Genomic DNA, 22,893 nt, shown 5'->3' with positions numbered 1-22,893 from the left:
TCTGGGCATGTGGAATTCTCTGTAAGCCAAGACAAAAAGTAAACAATACAGGGGCGGGGGCTGTGGTAGGGGCAATGGATCAGCTCTGAGGGGGTGGCGGGTAACTCTCAGACACACACACATTATCTATGAGTGAATTGTGGGGACACTGCATAGACTTCCATTCATATTCTGAAGATTAACCCTTAGTTTTCCATAAGCAATACTACCTTAATCCTAAATTAAATACAAGCTCCATGTCTTAACTTTAAAAAATGCTATGATTTACAGCTGGTGGTTCCCACAAGGAAGACAAAAATCCACACAATACGAGTGTGTAAACAAGTTTTGGTCCCCACAATGCGACATAAGCACACACATCTATACACACACCACCACACACACATTTGTTTTTATTGGACATTATAACAAGGAATACTTTGACGCTCCCTGTAATCCCAATAACTAAAAAAGAAATGGTGAGGCTCTCAGTTTAAATCTAGCTGCTGATGTGCTTTTGGATCATTTGGTTTTCCACTGCTTTTTCAGAAAAAATAAAATCAACATTTCCTTAAAGGTGATGTTCACAATTTTTTTTCCCAATACACTGTTTTACAAAATTCAGAGAATGGTTCTTCAACACCTGCTAGCTCTCTGGTGTGTCTGCGTGCTGGAAATAAGTTCCAGTGTTTGTATGCAGCCCTGGCTCAGTAAATAGGGACACACACTAAGCATCTCAGTCCAGGCTCTCTCTCTCTCTCTCTCTCTCTCTCTCTCTCTCTCTCTCTCTCTCTCAGCCTTGGCCAAGAAACAGCATCTGGAGGCTTCTGGACAGTGATGAGACCTTATTTTGCTGTTACTGTTACATTTCTTAAGGAGGAACTGTCTCTAAATTCAGTTGAGTGCTAACTGCATGAAAGTAAACACAAAGCAATCATGCTACAGCACTAAACAGCTCCAATTACAAACGACTTTCTGAGTTGTAGCTGTTCTAAAAGCACTTCCCATGGTTATTTTAATGTGAACTCAGCAGAGTATATTGGCACTCTGGTTTTATTAAAAGATTTTGAAATAAAATGTATTATTATTAAAAAGAGTTAGCACTGTGGTCGAGTCGCTGTCACGTAGCTCCAGGGTCCTCCCACAGTCCAAAAACAGACGTTTGTGGATTGGCTACTTAAAAGTGTTCACAGGTGTGAGAGAATGTTTGAGTGTGTGTCGCCCCCGCGAAGGACTGGCGCCCCCTCCAGGGTGTGTTTCCAATTTGCGCCCAGTCATACCGGGTAGGCACTGAATAAATGAATTTTAATAATAAAACTGAAGCCAAACATGTATGTAATTTTGTTTCCACACGACAGAATGATAATCCCTTACATAGCACTGTAACATTAGCATACTATAAAATGTACAAAAACAAACACACGCACTGTATCTACCTAGAGAAGCTGAGGAAAGCCACTGCTGGAGAAACCCAACAAACACTTGTTTGATTCTCTTTACATGTGTCAGAGGGGGGGAGAGGGAGCAGAGGGAGAGAGAGTAGAAAGGAAGACTTCAAAAAGGGCCGAGCGGGACCTGAGTGGCAGCGTGAAAGGGGCTCCGACAGCGTCGTCTTTCAAGCGGCCGGCACACGCATGCATGAGCTTTGGGGCCTGGGGAGGAGGCCATTGTGCGGCTGGCCGAGCGCAGTGGACAGTGTGAGCGCATCACTGAGTCGCACTGTGAACAGGAGGAATTTCCTGAGCGCAAATAACCTTCACTGTACAGCAGTCTTCAGCCTGTTCAGAAGTAAAAGGTTCCATAGATCAATTTATTTTGTTTTTTCTTATAAAATCGAATGCTTTATGTTCAGAGCTTGTCTCACCACGACTCTAGAAAACTAGATATAGTACTGTTACTATAGTACTGAGAGAGCATGGAAATACAATGATGTAATTACAGAATTAACTTACGTTTTGTTTTGAATAATCTTCTGTTTATTGTTTCAGGCATTTTTTGTAATCGAGATAAACTATATTATTGTCAATATTAAGACGTCAACACTGAAATACAGTAATCCCTCGCTACTCCACGGTTCATCTTTCGCGGATTCGCTACTTCTAGGAAAATCTAGGACAACCGTGAAAGACGTTTAAATTAAACGTATTTTTTTTATTATAGACATGTATTAGACTGGGCCTGTAGGTGACAAAATATATCATTTACAAGTATTTCGTACGTACAGTACATGTATTGTTCATGTCCACATCCGAGTGAAATTTACTTACGCTGAATCACAGCTTAGGAATGACTCTATTAAAGAAACTGGTAGGATATCACATGTAGTTCCAGCTGAAAAACATTATAAAATGACTCTTTAATGCAAAGGGTGGGTTGTTAACAGTAACAGGGAGGGTTTTAAAAGTCCAAATACTCGTTAAATACATAAAAAATATCTTTCATCTTCTTCACGGAAATTCGTTTTTCGCGGGTGGTCTTGGAACGCATCCCCCACGAAAAACGAGGGATCACTGTAAACCGTTTAAATGTATTAAATAAAAAAAAGTAAATAAAACCAAAAAGAGACCAGAGAAAACCAGAGAACAAAACAGGGTGAGTGGCTAAAATACTGGTGATTTTTCTTATCTAAACATACACAAGCGCAAACACGATATTGAGGTCCGCAAAAACGGTCGCGGTAATGTCCACAAATTGTACGATATATCAGTAAAGTTATTATCGTGACAGCCAAAATGTCCAATTACAAGAAACACAAAACAGCCCAAAAAACAACATGGAATCTAGTTTTTCATTTGATTTTGTGTAGGTAAATGGCTATGGGAAGCATGCAGACGCTGACGGATATGTCCACCTCCAAAAGTTACACAGTGATGTTTCTTTGGTGCTGAGCCTGGAGTAGCAACAGAGGCCCTATTCTCCCTATTACAGGCCAGTGTAACATCACAATGATTTTGAAGCTGTAATTTTACAGTAAAAATACTACCAAATGTTGCTTTAAAATGGCTTTGGGATGAAGGGCATGTACTGAACCTGGGCTGTGACTTTAGCAGTAAGTTCTATATTCACAAGGGGTTTGAGAAAAACTTTGCTGCAGAAAGAGAGATGCTCTAAATGACAGCACGTCAGTTAGTAGACATTTATGTGTGTGTGTGTGTGTGTGTGTGTGTGTGTGTGTGTGTGTGTGTGTGTGGGTGTGTGTGTGGGTGTGGGTGTGTTTGTCTGTCAGAAACCCTCTCCAGGACTAATGACGAGTGGCTCAACGGCTAGAGGTGTGAATCCACCATCTGCCTTTGGCTGCATATTACCCATGACACACACCCACACAGACACACACACACACACACACACACACACACACACACATTCTCTCTCTCTCTGTCTGTTACCAGTGAGTATTTCTCTCCTCATCCTATTAATCATGTTGAGTGATTTGGCTGTTTAGTATCCAGGAGAATGCCAAAAGTGTATTAGCTGCAGTCTCGCAGCTGAAAGTACGAGCTTATGAAAGTGTACAAACACTTCACAGATTCTCTCCACAGTCTAAACAACTGCACTTAACACAGACGTACAGTGTCAGTGTGGCATAGTCCAGACGAGTCCTGGAAGCGTTTTCAACCTTAGTACAGCGTGAGTTTGTTTGCGTAGCATCCGACAAATCCATGACAAACAAATGCCATCTGGGACAGAAGACGGAACAAAAAACATGCTCCAGAATTTCCAGAACAAGAAAGTCATTCAGGTACCTACGCCTGGCCTGGATTAAAAGTTCCACAGGTGGGTTGGAACTACATTCATTTACTGAGTATCGTGTAGATCAGCTGTACTGCTCTGAGCTCTGTTTTCACGTAGAAGTGGCATGAAACTCACTCAAGCACGTTTATCAAAATACTCAATCCATGGGTTGTAGTCATGTGATTGTATTTGGAGTGGGTGCCGTACTGGGGACCGACCGAACGGTTTCAGAGTGCAGCACTAATATAAACAGAAGGGGAAGATGGACTTCCTTGTGCTGGAGAGAGTCTCACAACGCTCAGAAGCACAGAAGCCTACCTCATCTTTTTGTGAGGGACATAAATGATCTCAGAGTGAATCATATTGAGGAGAAAATGTGTTTTTTAGCCACAAGGAACAGATTTTTTGGAGGATGTTTTAGCGCGACTCTTTACCTAAATTATTCCACTGGTTTGGCTTAAACTTTAATAAAGTAGTTCTATTGACTGAAAGTGTGAGTGATCAAGGCCAAATCCCAAATATCTCCCTACACCCTCTGTAGGGCACAGTGTCAGTCATAAAATAACGGTTTGTGCACTCGAATAATGCGTTGTATGTCACAAATATGTTTTATTCAGCTAAAGATTTCAAGTTTTGCTGTCGAATGAGCATCTAATTACTAAGGAGCCTCCATATTATTTGTTTTATTTTCAGATGTCCACTGTGTAGGGAGTAGGGCACTACTTTGGGACATGGCCTGGGCTTCTCTACTGACTGACAGAGACGAACAGAGCTTGTGATGTGGCAATGTGACATTTTTCTTTGGTTTTAATGCCTAAATGAGGCCTAAGCTATACAATTATGTATATATCACAGATTCATTTGAGTTGTGTGTTTGAGTAATAAGCAGGTCTCCAATATGGCGGCTACTCTGCATTGTGCCATCAGATGCAACCCGCAGATAAGGGGCACTCTTCAGTGCTTTGAATAAATGTGTTTGGAACAGAAAATAATCTATTTTTATGATATATTATTGTCATTTACTTTATTCATATTCCTAGTGGATTTTTTTTGTGTGCGTTTGTGTGTTTATATTTATTCCTACCCTCCTCAGAAAGTTACACAGTGAAGTTTCTGCAGAGCTGAGCCCTGAGTACGAATAACATGGGCTGTAGTCTCACAGATCTGTGCAGTATCACAATGGTTCTGAAGCTGTAATTTTAAGATAAATAACTGTACTGAGCGTTGCTTTAAACTAGTCCACCCACCTGTGGTAAAACAACACAATCCACCCCAGTCCATTCTGTAGTTTGTGTACAACAGCTGCCTGTTTTCTGACTAGAGCTAACCCCACAAGAGAGTTTTTGAGAGAAAAACCAACACAGTAATCTCCCAGCAATTTCGGTTAATACTTGCAGGGCGCTAATACATTAGCATGTCAAAGGTCAGTGTGTATCTGTCAGTGGAAAGACAATGGAGGTCATAATTGCTGATGATCGCAGCACACACACATGGTAATTGGGGGGTGTCGCTGTAGGTTGGCACAAATGAGTCCCTCAGCAGTTGTCTCACTAAAGCACAAGAAGAACAATGGGAAGGGATGATGGGGTCTGTAGGGCTTACACTGCTGCAGGACTCACAGAATAATGCTGCTAGTTAAAGCCACAGTTGCTCTAGAGTAGAGAATTGCAATATATACCTACACATTCACAACCATTCCATACCAGTTTGAAATCGCCAGTTACTGCTGTTAATTTACTCTACATGAAGTAATTAAGGACTAAATAACACCAAAAGGTATTTAGAACTGGCCAGAAAAGTCCCGAATGTCTCACTACACCCTCTGTAGGGCACAGTGTCAGTCATAAAATGGCGGTTTTCTGCTCCTCGCTCCTCACTGCTGTTTGCTCAGGTCGAGGTGAACATGTAGTGGTTCATTATCATTTAACGAAACAGGCCCGTTCTGAACAGGGCTGAAAAGACAAAGCTATAGAGCTGTGTTAATTTGTGAAAAAAGGAGTATAATATGTTCCCTTTACTATTTAAATATGCCTTGATTTCATCTTTTATCATAGTTTCCTACAAGATTCCTACAATCTTAACAGATTAAAGGTAATGCCTACAATTCTGGGGAAATGCAGTCCTAAACTCTGCGTTTTTTAAATTGGAATGATGTGTTTAATGGGAAAAAACGGCTGAACTGTAACTGGTCTATATGTTTTTTATTCACTGTTTGAATTACCACAGGAACTCATTTGTAACTTGAGTTGTTATGTTTTTGTAGCACTTTCGCTAATGCAGTTAGCCGTCTCCCGAGTTTGGTGGCATTTCCACATTAAGTGATCAGAATCAGCAAAAATATGTAATTATTACCTCTCAATGGAGCAGGAATAGAGCAATATCCTTATTTTCATTCATGCTTTTCAACCTACTGAGTTTACTCTGCTGTCTGCTGTTTTCTCGTCTTTTTCCCCTGTAAGATAATTTTTATTTCATTGTATCAAAAATATCAATCTGAAACTTCTGGAAGCTCGTGTGTAAACTGTGTGTTAGAGGTTTGTTTGATTTAAAACGGACATAATGCTCCCACACAAACACACTTTACATTAAACATTAAACAATTATACTGTTTGGAAACAACAGGAGGAGCTTCAAACACTTTCTAAAATATATAATGTGTGTGTGTGTGTTTATTAAAGTGGAAAATGTGCCCCTCAGCTACCTGTTACTATGCAGATGTGTGTTGTTTATAGATTGTCTGACTCCACCCATGTAATCACCATACATCCCATCCCTAACATACACAAACACACACACCTAGAGTTTTTTTATATGGAGTTTAAAAGGGGGAAGACATAACAAAAACATTTACAGAACGCCCAGACGTATAAAGTATTTGTTCAGCGCATGAACACAAACAACCCTGGAAACCGAGGCCGTTGCCAGTAATTCAGAAATGATGTTATTGCATAACTAATCTGGAAACCTCCCATTTAATGCTTGAGGGGAAAAAGTCATAAATCAGAGCCAGGATAAATAGTGCTCCTTGATGGCAAACTATTTTTGTAATGCATATTAAGGCATTTGAAAGAGAATGAGCTAGAAATATCTTTTAATTACATCTGCATTTGGCCTGGATGATGCAGTTTAGCCGTGCTCCATTTGATGCAGTCGACTTTAATCTAGCTTTTATCAATGGCCCCATCTTGGTCAGCGCTAACAACCATCGGCCAGTCGGTTCCTTTACACTCTGCGGCCAGACGCTGCTTTGTTCACCATTAAGTCCTACACCTTTTGATTAATTGTGTTTCTGTAAATTGAAAAGGAAAAAAAAAGCCACAGACTATATTTAGTTTTACAGTAAATATGGAAATCTCTAGGACGGCAGTGCTTTTGTTTTTCACGTCCAAAGAAATTTTTACTGCTCCTTTCTTTCTTTTCATTTTATACTTTTTTTTAAAGGCATTCGTGTTTTGGCTTTGAGTCATTACACAGTCTTTCTCTCTTTGTTTGGAAGTAGATCACATCGAGGAAGGTAGCCTGAGGCCTTGGATCCACGAGGCAGCTCCTGGCTCTGATGACCTGGTGTTAAAACGAGGAACAAGCTGCTTTTACTCTTGGCTCCCGGGCAGACGCGCACTACTGTTTCACAGCCTACTGAGCCTCTGGCTGTTAGAGAGGCTGTGGAAAGATCTAGAATATCAAACCTCCTCTAATCTCTGTCAGACATCAGTAAATAGAGACATCTCATGAATCTCCACTGATCTAGGTCCATCAACAGATGTAAAGGAGCAGGACTGCGATGATAGGGAAGCAACAGGGTAAATAAGCTTTTTAGAATGGGACAGGAGACGGAAGAGTGTCACACAGACAGCCACTTCAAAGGTGTTTATATGTGCGAGTATGTTTTAAAGCTTTGTTTTTGTGTAACGTATAATTGTAATTTAAACTTAAAACATAGCCCTGCTCTTTTGTCATTTCATGGTGACTTTGGAATTAAAAATGACAAGGTGTCATTGTATTCAACAAGCAATAACCTAAAAATGAAGTCGTTTGAAAACGGCGAGCGTGAATAATTCATTGGTCACTGCATTCATTATGAGTTCCAACAGGGAAAAGCGCTGCAGAAGCACGTACACTGATTTGATCCATTCTTGAGGATAATTTTGTATCCAAAATTACATGTGAGTTTTGGTTTTAAACGATGAGATAGAGATTCTAATGTTAGCATATTAATACTTCATTTGTATTTAATTATTTATTATATTTATTTTAATAACATGCCAGTTGTCATTCTTAATATTACCCAACAGTTACCATAAAATCACAAAAGAGCGGGAGAATGTATGAATTTTTGAATTACAATTATGTAGGGCTGGACAATAATTCAATATCAATATATATCACAATATCAAAGGTTTCACTAATAATTCAATATTTCAATATACTTTATTTACAACATCTGTCATTGACTAATGTTCATTACAGGGAGATGTCATCAGTTCAGTGCACTCAGTTTAAAATGTAGTTTTGTTTGATGGTGATGTCATCAAACTTAATAAACTTTGTGATCAAAATTAATAAATATATCACAATATAAATGTTGGCCATATCGTCCAAAAATCTAACTTATAAACTGTTTATACACCTAATGCTTGCACAATTAGTGTATTTCATTAATAACATTGTTTCAGAGCATCTAAATAATGATGATAAAAATAATAATTTGGGACAAACATCTGGAAATGATGGAGACTCCCAACCTTCCAAGTGTAAGATCCAATTCTCTGAATAGTGTTTTGGTGTCTAAATAACCGGTCCAAACCCAACTGTGATCAAATTATTTCCCTAAAAGCGGTGTTTCCACCAATAAACATAACATCATAACACTTAATTTCTAGGTTATTATTTTTATCTTTTTCTTATCTTCATGATACTCTCACAATGTGCTGTATCTGTATCTCTGAGCTTCAAAGAGGCTCTAAAGGACACATCAAACCCAATTGTTCATCCTTAATTCTGGAAAATACTGGAACGTTCCTTGGTTCCCTGACTGTGCTCTGAGTGGGGGATTCATTTCAATAGCTCCATTGACGCTGTAACGGACAGACGCCACTTGAGGAATCCGAGGTATCTGATACCTGTCTGTTTGGTCAACAGGACTGTGGTAACCAGGCACTAGAGTATGAAAGAGATCCTGGATGGAGGGAGGGAAAGGAAAACATGCTTCCACACAGTGTGAACTGGCTCAGGACGGAAAGGACAAAGGGGTTGTGTTGAATTGGTGGAATCTGTGGTTTAAAACTGTAGTATTTTTACCTTAAAATTACAACTTCAAACTTATTGTGATGTTTCACTGGGCTGTAATAGAGAGAATAGAGTGAATGTTGCTGCTACTGCAGGCTCAGCACTGCAGAAACTGCACTATGTAACTTTTGGAGGACAGTAGCCATAATACAGTCCGCTCTATACTTGCTTGGTTTAGAGGAACTATCATTAGGGATGCACTGATCCAATATTAGGATCGGATATCGGATATCGATATTAAGAAAATGAGCTGGATCAGGTATCGGATAAACAGGCCAATCCATGAGACCGATATTTTGAATTGCACTGATATTGATCAGAGCACGCTGACGTATGTCTGGACTGCCGCTGCTGCCCGTGTCTCACTCGTGTTTTGTTTGATGTTCATTTGTGTTGAATTATTGACTGTCTGTCTGCGTGGGGACCTGGTTTCTCCGCTGCTGGCCGGGGGTTAGCTGTGTGCTACTTCTGATGTTGACGGCTGGCCCGCTGACCAGAGGAGCCCATGCCCATCACTACACTTCTGCAACTTCCTGCCTGTCTTTGCCGTTTCTTTCGGCCGGGACTGTAGATTGGTGAAACCTGCTGTCCATCATCGTTGTCTGCGGTTCATATTCTGCTCTCACTGTTGTTGGCTGTGGCTGATGTTGACTGAAGGAGTTTGTCACGTTTTGCCACTGCTTTGCGGATAGCGATTTGCTAACACCCGAGCTAGCTGCTGCCGAGGAGCGTGTCCAGGTGACTGGAGTGACTAGAGACTCTGCAGCTGTGTCGACCCGATGGTTTATATACATTTATATCTACCCGCGTGGTCAAACTGCTACTACTTACAATGACAATCAATCATGGGACACACACTGGACGCTATTCACTTTAATTTTATTTTATTTTATGTGTTGTTTTGTACTCTATGCATTACTATGTCTTTTGATGTTCTTTGTACTGTGTATTATTGTAAGCACTATATAAATTAAATATATTATAATAATTATTATTATTAATCATTTTTATATTATTATTTATTATTTGAAAGCTTACAATGTTTAGTTACTGATTGTATTTGACCAAGGTCTTTGTTTATTCTCAGGTTCAGTTGCTAGATTTTATTTTGGATTTCTGTTTACACTAAATATTTCAAAATAAACTGTTTACTGTTTGTGTGTTTGACAAAGTGAAGCCACTTATCTCCATTTTGGGCTGATACATTATATTTATTTTAAGAAGTTTGACTCTGCTGTGCCAAGGTCCTGCACAGCTGTTCATTTCAGCGACGAATAAATAGCATTTCACTATATTTGTGTTAATTAGTTATATTTTGTTAATAGTTTTGTTAGTAATGTTTAAGTCAATCGTTACGCCTTAACTGTCTCTCCCACAAGGTGAGGTCTATGCTTTATTAATTGAACAATGGTATCAGGTATCGACCGATACGCAAAGTATATGAATCGGTATCAGAACTGAAAAAGTCGGATCGGTGCATCCTTAGCTATCATCACAAATGATGAAGCGTTCATTGGAAAAGTTTTGAAAAGATTAAAATATCGCTTTCTGGCTGAATCTGAGCAGAACAAATAAAATAAGCCAAATGAAGAATTCCCCTTCACTTTGTCTAAAGCAATAAACCCAGACAGGTAGAATTCCTCTTCGCTGCCAGAGGCCTTGGCTGACTGCAACTTTAAACAACAGTCCGTACGTCCAAGTCTTGGTCCAGCTCCCTATAAACTCCCCAACATCAGTCTCTGTGTATTTGCTCAAAGCAGCTGAATTGAAAACACCTGTTCTTCCATGTCTTGGGTGTGTGAGATATTTTTTCTGTGTTTAAATAGTGCACAAATCTGGCCAGAGCAAATTCAGAGTTAGCTACGGATATTCTTTACTGTCGCCACTTCTGTTTCCTCTATCACCTCGTCTGCACCTGGGAAGCTTCCTAGCTCAGCATTATCCACAGAGAAGGCAATTAGAACTGATTTCAATATTTGCCTCTGAGGAGAGGAACTTTCCTACGAGCTCATTCAGACATCGCCATGAATGAGGCTCAAACTTGCCCAGGCTGTTCTCCTCCTTTCACTGATGGAAACATCACTTATAGGGAATTAATTTGATTACAGTGGGGTTTGATCAGCCTTTCCACTCAGGCCAGAGATTCCAGACGCTACACACTATTCGGAGATGGATCTCTGCTCTGTGAGGTTGGGAGCCTCAATAACTTCCAGGTGTTTGTCTCAGATTGTTGTTTTTATCACTGTTGGAGGCCCAGAGACATTGTTATTATGAAATGCACCCATTTCAAGTATTAGGTGTATAAATAAAAAGGTTTTAAAGCATTTTGTAGCATATAATTATAATTCAAAATGGTCAATTTCAAAATAACAATAATACATACAAACTACCAGTCGTTCTAATAATGTTTATATATATAATGCTTATTTTCATTCATTCATTCATTATCTGTAACCGCTTATCCAATTCAGGGTCGCGGTGGGTCCAGAGCCTACCTGGAATCATTGGGCGCAAGGTGGGAATACACCCTGGAGGGGGCGCCAGTCCTTCACAGGGCAACACACAAACATTCAGTCACACCTACGGACACTTTTGAGTCGCCAATCCACCTACCAACGTGTGTTTTTGGACTGTGGGAGGAAACCGGAGCACCCGGAGGAAACCCACGCGGACACGGGGAGAACACACCAACTCCTCACAGACAGTCACCCGGAGCGGGAATCAAACCCACAACCTCCAGGTCTCTGGAACTGTGTGACTGCGACACTACCTGCTGCGCCACCGTGCCGCCCTAATGCTTACTTTGATTATTTTTATTTTTTGTGATATTTTAGGGAAATCAATCATAACACACTACTATATAAAAACAATATTACTGTTTAATTATTGTGTCATTTCACTTCATGAGAATATTTCCTATGTGCATTTTCCTGATTCCAAAATGACCGACTTTTTCTCAAGCAACTAGGGTTTAATATGTCATAAGCAAGATTACAAAACTCTGTGATGTCTTCCTAGATCTCAGAATTAACAGACGGCATCTGTGACACGGTTCTGTGCACCGAAAGCTCTTGTTCACATTAAAAGCCTCATTCAGATTCACTCGGCTCTCGTCTGCCACGGAAAACGAAACAGCTTCAAATGGGGAGAAGGAAAGTGAATCACAATTAAGGCAGAGTTGATGGCTCCTTATTGCAGCTCGGCTAAGATAGTCTGGTCTGATCAGCTGAAATAGCTCCATATCTGCACCCCCTCGGAATCTCACCAAAATGGTGCGGGCAGAAGACGAGGGCAATTTAATCTTCTCCTTAAGGAGCGCCATCTGTGCAAACGTAATCTATCATTATTGAGGGTGTTTTTCTAATGTCTCACAATTTGGCCCTGAGATTATTTTCTCAGAGTTGCAGAGTTATGTTTAATACGGCAAACCGGTAAATATTAAAAACAGTCGCGGAATTCAAAACGTGGGACTCAGGCGCCAAAACCTATTAAAGGCCCTGGCTGCTTGCTCCATTTCTAAAGCTGTCAAAGGAAGACTGTTTCAGGATTAGTTACAACAGAGGAATGTATGTAGAACCTGAATCAGACTCTGAATAGACGCTGATCAGTGATAAAAGTTGATTATAGAAATATAAATCTCATATATTTTTTTCCAGTATTAGGTTCATATTTTCCCAGTCTTCCACATAGAAACACAGTTCTGGAGTCTTGACACGTTTGTGACCACCTTTGGTCAAAATACTACAAGGACCAAACCCCACGCTGTCTTAACAGCCCTGTTCAAAATGGCCGCTTTCAGCATCTGTTTCTACTGATGCTTCGTTCCCTTTCCTCTCGGTTCTCATTTCTCCGTTTTTACTCTGTTGTGTTATTCCTCTGCACTCGTCGTTTCTGTTTTGCTCCATTTCATCTTGTCCTGGGAAAAACTCAAACGAGGGGGCGGTGCAATTTTAAAGTCTCTGCACTTTATGCTCAATTTATCCCATGTTTACAGATTTCACTGAAATCACAGAAAACACACTGGGTGGTCTTGTTATACAGTCTTCAGTTTGGTGGGCTCCAGGTACTCTCATTAGAGTGCACATGCACCGAACCCCCTCACATCTAAAGACAATAAGTTGTTAGTCACAGTCTGAGTTCGTAAAGACTAAGGGTCTTGCAGTGTCACTATTTGCATGAGCCAAAAACCAGCACTGCTCTCAAACACAACTGATATTATAGTAACGTCAAAACACGTCAAGGTGAAACACAACTAATCTGTTTCACCACCTCGAGCAGAAGCACCCAGCTGAGTTCAAGGAAAGTAAAAAAAAATGCTATGAGAAGAACTGAGCAGCCAGTGAGCTCTAACCCAAACACTGACTCAGCAGAGCATTCATTCTCTATGTGTTGTTACAGTGAAGTTTTAAATGTATTTTTAAGGATATATTTATTTTTTTTACATTTGCTTTTAATGGAAATCTTGGTAAACAAAATAATGTTTAACATTCATGTTGTCGCAATAGTTTTTTTCATTCATCATCTGTAACCCTTATCCAGTTCAGGGTCGCGGTGGGTCCAGAGCCTACCTGGAATCATTGGGCGCAAGGCGGGAATACACCCTGGAGGGGGCGCCAGTCCTTCACAGGGCAACACATACTCACACCTACGGACACTTTTGAGAGGAAACCGGAGCACCCGGAGGAAACCCATGCAGACACAGGGAGAACACAGCAACTCCTCACAGACAGTCACCCGGAGCGGGTATCGAACCCACAACCTCCAGGTCCCTGGAGCTGTGTGACTGCGACACTACCTGCTGCACCACCGTGCCTCCCACACCATTAATGTGATAAATATTGTGATATTATATCAGGGTCAAATCACCCAGCCCTACACCGAGTGTGGCACGACTCTAACAAATCTCTTATGATTCTGTTCAGACACTGGAAATTTCAGTTTATCCTCTTTTTCTCCTGGATCATCACCATCTCTAACACATGTACTTCCCTTTCACTGGCCTCTACCATTTTATCACCGCTGATGTAATTCTTAGCATCAGAGACGACCACAGGTGTCTCCTTAGAACATGCTCCTTAGAACATGTGGAGACCCTGACAGATCTCCCTCTTCCCTATTTGCACGTCTTAGTCACACACCATTGACTGCTGAAAAGGGAGGATGGTGGGGGGGGGGCAAACAGAACGTTCTTAATGGTGGACGGTGTCTGAAATGATGACAGGGCAGCATGGGTGCACATCACTCTGCCAGTCAGGCAGAACTCAGCTAATGAACCCTGGGCTTACTGCACATTCCTCTGTGTCCCTGTTAGAGATGGATGGAGACTAGAGGCATTCATCATCTCTCTATGGCCCATTACCCTCACTGATGACAGCCAGAGACCAGCACTTCCCTTACCCACCTTGTTCCGTTCGCTGCAAGAAATGTTGGCTCTGGGTCACAGTTTCTCCTTAAGAAACATGGCGGTTGAGGTCAGTAAAAAGTCCAGAAAAAATGGATCCAAGATCAGCACCATTCTGGAGCACACAAGGGATGTTTTGGATGAACTGGACTAGCCCCTTTTGACAAGTTAATCATTCTCTCTAATAGGCTCGGAGATCCACTGCGCCACAAGTTCTGTTTGGGAACTGCAATATTTTCCAAAGGAGATGAAAGCTTAGTCTCTTCAAGAGCTTTCAAAGGAAAGATGTCGGTTTCAACCATGGGCAGATATTTTTGTTAAAGCATAAGTGGTTTGAACTCCACAGTTTTCTGCTTTCAGTAAATGTTCCTTGTAATGTAAGTGATGATTTGCTGGGAAAATATAATGACCCACTGTACTTTAATTACAACACCGAACAGATTACACTACAATTATGTTGTCATTACCATATTATCAGCATCTGATTTATGTATTATGATTGCTCCTTCTAATTGCAGTTATTAATAATATTAATTAAAGCAGTCAGCTTGGGTTTCCAAAGCAGTGTTTAAAATGTACACATATTTTGGATTTGAGCTCTAAAATCTGCTCTAGCAGCTTTGGCTTCAATTTCTGGCATTAGATATACAGGGATGCTAGAGTCACTCGTGCATTCATCCATTTTTACCACTTCATCCTGTTCAGGGTTGCGGGTGGTCTACCTGAAATCATCTGGAACAAGGCAGTGTCACACTATGGACATTAACCAGCCCATCACAGGGCATCACACACTCACACAGATGCTAAAGCTATCATTTGTTAATTGGTATTGAAACATTGGCAGCTTCAATACAGAGATTTGGCCTGCGTCTCAGATAGCGTCATACTCCCTACATGGTGTATTCCCTCACAGATCATAAAACTATGTGCAGAAAGATATGCATATCATAGCTGAATATATACATGGTTTCATAATCAGAGCTAAGACATGATACGCGAGTGCAGAAACTGTTATTTTATGACCTACACTATGCACTACATAGGGTGTAGGAAGGCATTTGACGTTCAACCTCAGTTCTTCCAGTGTGGAAACATCTCCAATCATCTCACAAATTTAGTCAAGAAGAATGTATTTATTCCACTCTCAGACAGCAACATTTTCTATATGATTGTGATAGATTCTATGACAAAAATGCTAATATGGCTAACATAAGACACGTCTTTTTCTTTACACTGTGAAACAAAGCAGGATCCTCTACACCATTAACATGAAGAGAAGGTAGGCTTCAGTGCTTTCTAATGCTGTGAGACCCTCTCCAGCACAGGCAGAAGAGCTATGTATGAGATAAATATATACAATTTTCTGCTTACATTGGTGCCGCCGAGCAAAGCAGGACACTCTGTCCCCAAAATGACGACAGCAAAAATAATAATGTTACCGAAATACATTTACTGAAGTTATGAGCTGCATTATGAGCATTTTTAACAACCACACATATAGTGTTCTATGGGAATTGGAATGCATGAAGTAATTTATGCAACATTATCTTGATCAGAAAAAGGCTGACAAGTATAACACATTGCTGATACTTCACTGCATTTCTTATATACTTCAGTTATTCCACACCATAATTAATACACATAGGAATACAACCACAGTACAAGTATCTTGCCCATAGTTTATCAAGCTTGGCAGAACAGAATTGCTCATAAAACAGCCTATCTATTGACAACAGTTAAGCAGGCAGCCAAGAGCTGGTCCCAGAACAGCATGCATACTCTGAAAGCTCTGCTGCGTAAGGGCTCTGGTGCCCGGCTCCCTATTTAGGTTGTGTGCCTCCTGAGTGTTAGCTAAAATTGCCATGAGTAATCCCCTTAGTTCCGTCCCAGTATTAGCACAAATTCCAGCAGCCGCTACATGATTTCAGAGTGGCTCTGTGTGCTTTGAAGGACACTCATAATTGCTGGGGCCTAATAGGCCTGCTCTCGCCCCCTGCGCCAACAAGGGGGTTTTGAGTCCGATTCAGACGAAAACCATTACTCTCAAATTTATCTTAATAACGGAAGACACACCAAAAGCAGACTATTTGTTCAGCTGATAGAAACCCACACCCGCTGAGCCCCCAGTCCCCACTGACCCCGTCCACTCATGCCGTACTTTGAAGCTTTTAATCCAACTCTGCAGCGCTTTCCTTCCACAAGCGTTTGACAATTTTGGACCCGTGATGCAGATGCAGCACAAGTATCAAAAGAAAAAAATTAAAAAATAAACCAGGCTTCTCTATTTTCTCTCTGAAAGAGACTGGACTCTACAACTGTGATGACATTGCAAAGTCCCTAGCCCAGACGGAAACATGTTTGCAAACCCCCAATGCTCCTGACTGTACAATGTTCACAGCCGCAGTACTCGATCGTCATAAAAACCCAGCAATTTGTGTGGATTAAGTTAAATTTGAAATGACCTTTAAACCACTGGGTTCCTTTTCAAGGTCAATACACACACACACACACACACACACACACACACAAACACACATATATATTATCATCAATATATGTTTAGCTTGCAATACTTTGGTTCAGATTTGAGAGCATGCAGAATTTGCTGATCACTTCAAATGTTGCTCATCCCAAAAACCCTGTAGCCAGTTGAGCGCTTGAAAAAAGGTCCAATGTTTGTACGTAGCCCTGGCTGAGTAAAGTGGAGACAAACTAAATGTCTCACTGTCTCACAGGTGCTCGGACGGTAGAGAGACCTCAGAACATTAAAAAGCATCAAAAGGGTCCATTCCATTTCTGCTTCATGGGTGGGTAACAGTGACTTTTCCTTGCTGTTAAAGTTACATTACTTGGAAGGAATTGACTCGCAACACCACCACATGCGAGAAAGTAAACACAGACTAAAACTGGTACAAAACTAAACGATGTGAGTTACAGATGAGTTTCTGTGGTAATACAAACAGTGAATAAAAACGTAAAGACACGTTAAAGATCAACCGTGAACACGCCACCTTCAGCGTCCTACTCAAACATACCATTCCACCTTAAGAGATGAATGAACACAAACCTCAGGGAGATTTTGATTTTCCTACAGAATCGTCTATGTTGCCTTTAAGGTCATATTACACAATATTGTGACTGCAATTTATCAATAGTCAGCAATGCTAGCAAAGTTGTGGCTAACAAAATTACTATTTGAATTTGAGAGAGGAGATCAGAACACACACAGAGTGGATTAAATAGTGGATAAAAGTCTAAAACCCGAGGACTATATGACCCTGCAGTGTGACCCAGAGTGTTGCAGTGCCAGTACGAAAGTTCAACACAATATACACCTACCTGGGAGAAGTTGAGACCATTGAGTGGATGGCACTGCTCCTCCACCTTCTCCACAGCTCCTGTCTTCTTTTTCATCCTCTCTGCCTCCTGGGCCAGATACAGGTCCAGCACGGGCACCCCCCGGGTTTTTATGTCCGCCTCGGTCAAGGAGTTGACCATCAGCATCACCCACACGGGCCGCTTGCGTTCCCAATTCCCAGCTATGGCATTAAACAAGTAATCGGCGTACAGCCCCTTGCCTCTTTGATCAGGAGTCATCCAAGAGGGCATCATGAGTTTTACATACTCCAGGTGCCTCTTGAGACGCCGGTAGATGTCCCTGGGCAAAACATCCTGCAGATTTTCGCCCTGCGGGAGTAGCTGGCAGCTACTTAGAGCTGAAATGGTGTAAGGGTCTGTAAGGTCCAGCTCAAAGTAGACAATATTGCTTTCCTGGAAGGCCTTTTTGGAGTTTTCCGGAATGTAGTCCCACACCCGGGTGTAAGGGACGTGAATGGTGCCATAGAAGTACGAGGGTGGGTCCCTTTTTATTGTCCACAGGAAGGAGTTGAGTTCACTTTGCTAAAATAGAGAAGAGGGGTTTTTAGTATGATTATTTACTTCTTTGAACATTTTGTACATTTTGTTAAACCCAGTCTTTGAGTTAATCATAAAATATACCACAGTTAGTTCCGCCCCTGCACTTGGATTGGCTGAGAGATGTTCTAGCAGTGCCAATATTGCACAGCAGTGGAATTCTTACTGCAAATCTTTTGGTATTACTCCGCCACATACCCCAAAGTCCCCAGCCCAGACGGAAACATGTTTGCAAACCCCCAGTGCTCCTGACTGTACAATGTTCACAGTCGCAGTACTTGATCATCATAAAAACCCAGAAACTTGTGTGGATTAAGTTAAATTCTTACTGCAAATCTTTTGGTATTACTCTGCCACATATCCACAGCCTCACAATAATGTCAGTGCTTATAAGACAGCAGAGAGTCCCTGATAGAATGGAATTATTTTACCTCGCAGAACCTTTTTCCAGTGCTCTTCAACTCAAAACCCAACAATGAACAGCAACAACTAGTATATATGTAATAATACATTTCTGCTGCAGTACACCAGTGCCAAAATCTCACATAATAACATCCCTTTTCATGCATTATTTCTTAAATAATCAGATTACCCAATAACTAATGTAAAGCATGGTCATATATGTATATGTATATACAAATATATATATTTTGTTCTTCAGGGTGCGGTAGAAATTTGACGACTGTGTTACTATTTTCCATAATGTGTTATCGCTTGCATGATGACAGAATAAACAAAGTGTCCCTGACAAGCAAGACAACGAAAAAGCTCATTTCACAATGAAATTGCATGGCAGCGATGTAGCATGTCATAAACTGGCATTTCATACTGGAGCTAAGAATGTCTGCTCACAGGAAAATGGCCTTTAGGAAATAACACTTTAGTGAATGTTTATTCAAAAGCTGATAACTGGCGCAATGGGCTGTTAATATGTCATTAGGGCAACAATACACATTGGCGCAGGGAGAACATCAAGCGCCTAATAAAGTCATTTCACCAAGGTACTTTACTTTCACATTAAATTAAATTAGCTTAATTACATCTGAATGTTTCATCAGATTGAAACCAAACACAAAATGGTACAAAAAAAAAACACTTTTGTGTTTCCTGGCAGGGGATTGTATGAATATTTAAAAGTTATGTTTTGTTGTAATGGGGTCATTTCAAAGTACAAGAGGCCAAAATGTAATATTTGATCTTCCACAGTGAGAATCTCTAATCAGCTGCAGTGAACAGGTTGCTGTTTTTACATTAAGTCAATCTTGAGCTGCTCCATATGGCCAAAAGACCCAGCCTACACAGCCAAAAACTAGGGCTGAATTCACTGTTCATTTATGAAACCCAGTAATATTCAGTGTGGATAAAGTTTATTTGCCAATGTTTTTTTGTTAAACATACAAATGGTTCTCCAAACAGTTAGGGCGTCTTTAGGTGTAAACAATTGAAAACGTTTCAAGATTAGTAGTTCAAGACATTTGACTTCACACAGGTTTTATGAAATGAAAATGAGACTCTGAATACACTTTTAAGGTAACAGCATGGCATCAAACTAGACATCACTACTCCAGGCGATTCAACATTAGGGATTTTGCATTACTTAATGTCCCAGTTGTTGTGTTGGTGAAATAAAAAGTGAATCTTCAAGACATTATGCTATTTCTGGTCATAGGTGAATGTCAGCAAAAACTCTAGGTTAAATTACTTCACATACATTTTTACATCAATCTTATCATACAGAAAACGTATCCTCTGCATGTGACTTTGATACTTTACTGTTCAAGTCGCAGTGATGATTCTACATGAATAAAATTCTATAAAAATACACATATATTGTTGGTTTATGCTTAGTCCTGGTCTATGCCCTCTGTTCAATTGAAATCACAATTTAAACGCTGGGTAAACCAGAACTAGGCTTAATCATTGTCTGGGAAACCATCTCTAAGAGTTGCCTCAGATGTCTACATTTTTTATTAATGAAAGAAAACACTGAAAACAAATGCCATAATAAGTGTATGAAATAGGTGTATGAAGCACACACATGAGTCATATATCATTTTACTTCAGGCTATAACTTTTCTCAAAATGTCACAGCTGGAATTCAATGAAAATTCTGTGGATGATTTACATTCTGAAAGTGTATTATGAAAGAAAATGTGGTTCTGCAGAGGTTCACCTTTTTGTTGCTCTAGGTAGGTCATAAAAGTTGACGTATTTACCTACCATCTCTTTGCTAGAATTGCTTTAATGACTAAAAATGTGCTTAATCTAAACCTGCTGCATGTAGTTCAACAATCTCGATTCACTTCTCCACCATCTATCTACTAGTTTTTAAACAAAACGTGATTATCCAAAGGCTTACTTTGGTGTTAAGGTCGCAGCTGGAAGGCTCTCTCGGGTTCCGCGGACTGGCCTTCACCAGGACGGCGAGGCAGGCTTGAATTAACGCGCTCCAAGCCAACAGCATCGCGGTCACCGTGTGCAAACTTTCGCTGACTTTTTTTAGCAGCTCCTTTCTCTGCTTTCACTCATCTTCCTCCTTCCGAGTCCACTTCTGTGAGACGTCCACGCGTGTCACTGTAGGTTTTTGCCATGTTGTCGGCAAAAGTGGGTGGTTAACTTACCTGTTCCCCTCGGGACTGAGGAAAACCTGGCTGAATTCAGCTAAAAGTGGCCGACACCGGCGTATGTTAGAGAAATATGGCCATGTTGTTGTTTGTGTTTGTCTGTTAATGTAGTCATTTAACGCGGTGCTGTGTCTTTTAACCTTAACCTTATCTACCAGCGAGCCAAGTTTTTAAACGACACACACCACACACACGCTTAAATCCCTCACACACTCGGAGTTTGACCGCTCCAACACAACTTTTCTGTCAGAAAAACGATGAAAAGTGAAGTTAAAGCGGAGCAGCGCTAAGTTTCTCCTCCGCCACAGCAACAGGTCGCTGTAACCGTTAACGGTTAAACTTTAAATTTAAATATTTAAAGTGTAACGGTCGCCTCGGTGTGCGCGTGTCGCCTAAGACCTGTCACTCCGCCTGATGTTAATGGCTAACGTTGAGGAACCGATAGTCTTCTTGAAGAGAAATAGCCACATTTTCTTCTCAAAGTCCGAGGACGCGGGTCGACAGCCGCTGAGGGAGCAGTGAAAATGAAGTCCGCGAGCATCACTGACAGAAAAAAAGGACTTTTTACCACCACCCCCCCCACCCCAACTGCCCCCTCCTTAAAACTACCCCATACTGCGTGTGCAATAATCTGATTGAAGCGCTTTTCTGGAGAGGAGGAGCGAGACAGGGAGGGAGTTTGCCTAATCTGCAGAATAATACACAATCCCGTGCAAAATTGTAGCACCCCTCGTCAAACAAGACGCTTTTGATTCCTTTTAAGTATAAGTTAATGGTATCCTGAAGCAAACGTGAACATGACGTGTCTGCAGATATTAGAGTCCACTTGAATTTACTAGAAATGAATCTAAGACAAAAGGTCTATGTCTCTGTAACTTTTGCTCACTAGTGATTCTTTACCTTTCCAGAAGTTTGTTTTCAGTTTGAGACATTCACTTATATTCAAGAAAAGAAAGATTATGACTGAACATTTTATATAACAATTTTATTTTCTGTTAAAGAGCAATTCTACTTATTTATACTATTTCCTGTATAAACCAACAGTTATGACTTAAAACAGTCATCCCAGGGAGGTTTGATTTTCTCTGTTCTTCTCAATCAGAACCAGAAGTCTGTGAGTGTATGTGTTTGTGTTTTCTCTCTGTCGGAGTGTGTATGTTGTTTGAGATCTTTGGGACATTTTTACTTCTCATACATCTTTTATTTGTCATTTATTTCATTAACAACATCTACATTATTACAGAATCACAGACATATTTCCACAAAGGCAAACGTGACAAATGTCTTATTTTGAATAAACTTGGACATGAAGAGGTTAGGTTAAAATGTGGGTTAGGTGTAGGCTGATTATTAGAGGTAAAGGTGTAAATAAGTTAATGGAAACCCCTACAGAGACATGAATACAAGTTTTTGTGTGTGTGTGTGTGTGTGTGGGCAGGGTTTGATTGTTAATGGAATGCTGTAATTAGTGAAGTGGTAAGCCTAACACACTGGGCTGAGTGAGGGACGTCCTGTAGCTGCTTTATTCTGGTTAGTCTGCAGCAAACCCACATATCATTTACATTCAAATGCAGCCTGTTGAGGCCCAGGCCCAGTGTGTGTGTGTGTGTGTGTGTGTGTGGCAGGTACAGACGTCTGAGTAAACAACATGTTTGGAAAGGAGTGCTGTTGGGGGGTGTGTGTGGGGGGAGGGGGGGGGGGGGTGTAGTTTGTGAGACACAAGGGTCAAGTTGTAACGGTATAATATACACTCAGTAAAAGACTATGGCACACTGTGAAAGCTTATTTGTTATTGTAACAATAACCTGTTAGAAATCTCCAATAAAACTTACTGGAACCCAAATAGAAAGTTAACAACAACAGAAGTACATTATTAGACGATGTGAACACATTGGGGAGCAGAAGTTGGTTGAGTGAAGGACATCTGAAAATGGTAGTTGGCTTTTATATTCTGTT

At 40.7% G+C, this 22,893-nt stretch overlaps 1 protein-coding gene across 1 annotated transcript in view; it reads right to left on the bottom strand.

Annotated features, from left to right (window-relative positions):
- The window catches only part of trabd2a (TraB domain containing 2A), a 74,624-nt gene extending 53,107 nt beyond the window's left edge, over nucleotides 1-21,517 (bottom strand). Inside the window, exons 1-2 of the mRNA XM_066660696.1 lie at nucleotides 20,673-21,517; nucleotides 17,738-18,298 (exon numbers count right to left, since the gene is read on the bottom strand). Of these exons, the coding sequence (XP_066516793.1) occupies nucleotides 17,738-18,298; nucleotides 20,673-20,777 (666 nt within the window). The 5' untranslated portion in view covers nucleotides 20,778-21,517. The remainder of the gene's footprint in view (nucleotides 1-17,737; nucleotides 18,299-20,672) is intronic.
- Between the last annotated feature and the right edge of the window lie 1,376 nt (nucleotides 21,518-22,893).

The sequence above is a fragment of the Hoplias malabaricus genome, chromosome 2 (genome assembly GCF_029633855.1).
Source record: "Hoplias malabaricus isolate fHopMal1 chromosome 2, fHopMal1.hap1, whole genome shotgun sequence".
NCBI classification, from domain to species: Eukaryota; Metazoa; Chordata; class Actinopteri; order Characiformes; family Erythrinidae; genus Hoplias; species Hoplias malabaricus.
This window is presented reverse-complemented; position numbering and strand designations above follow the sequence as displayed.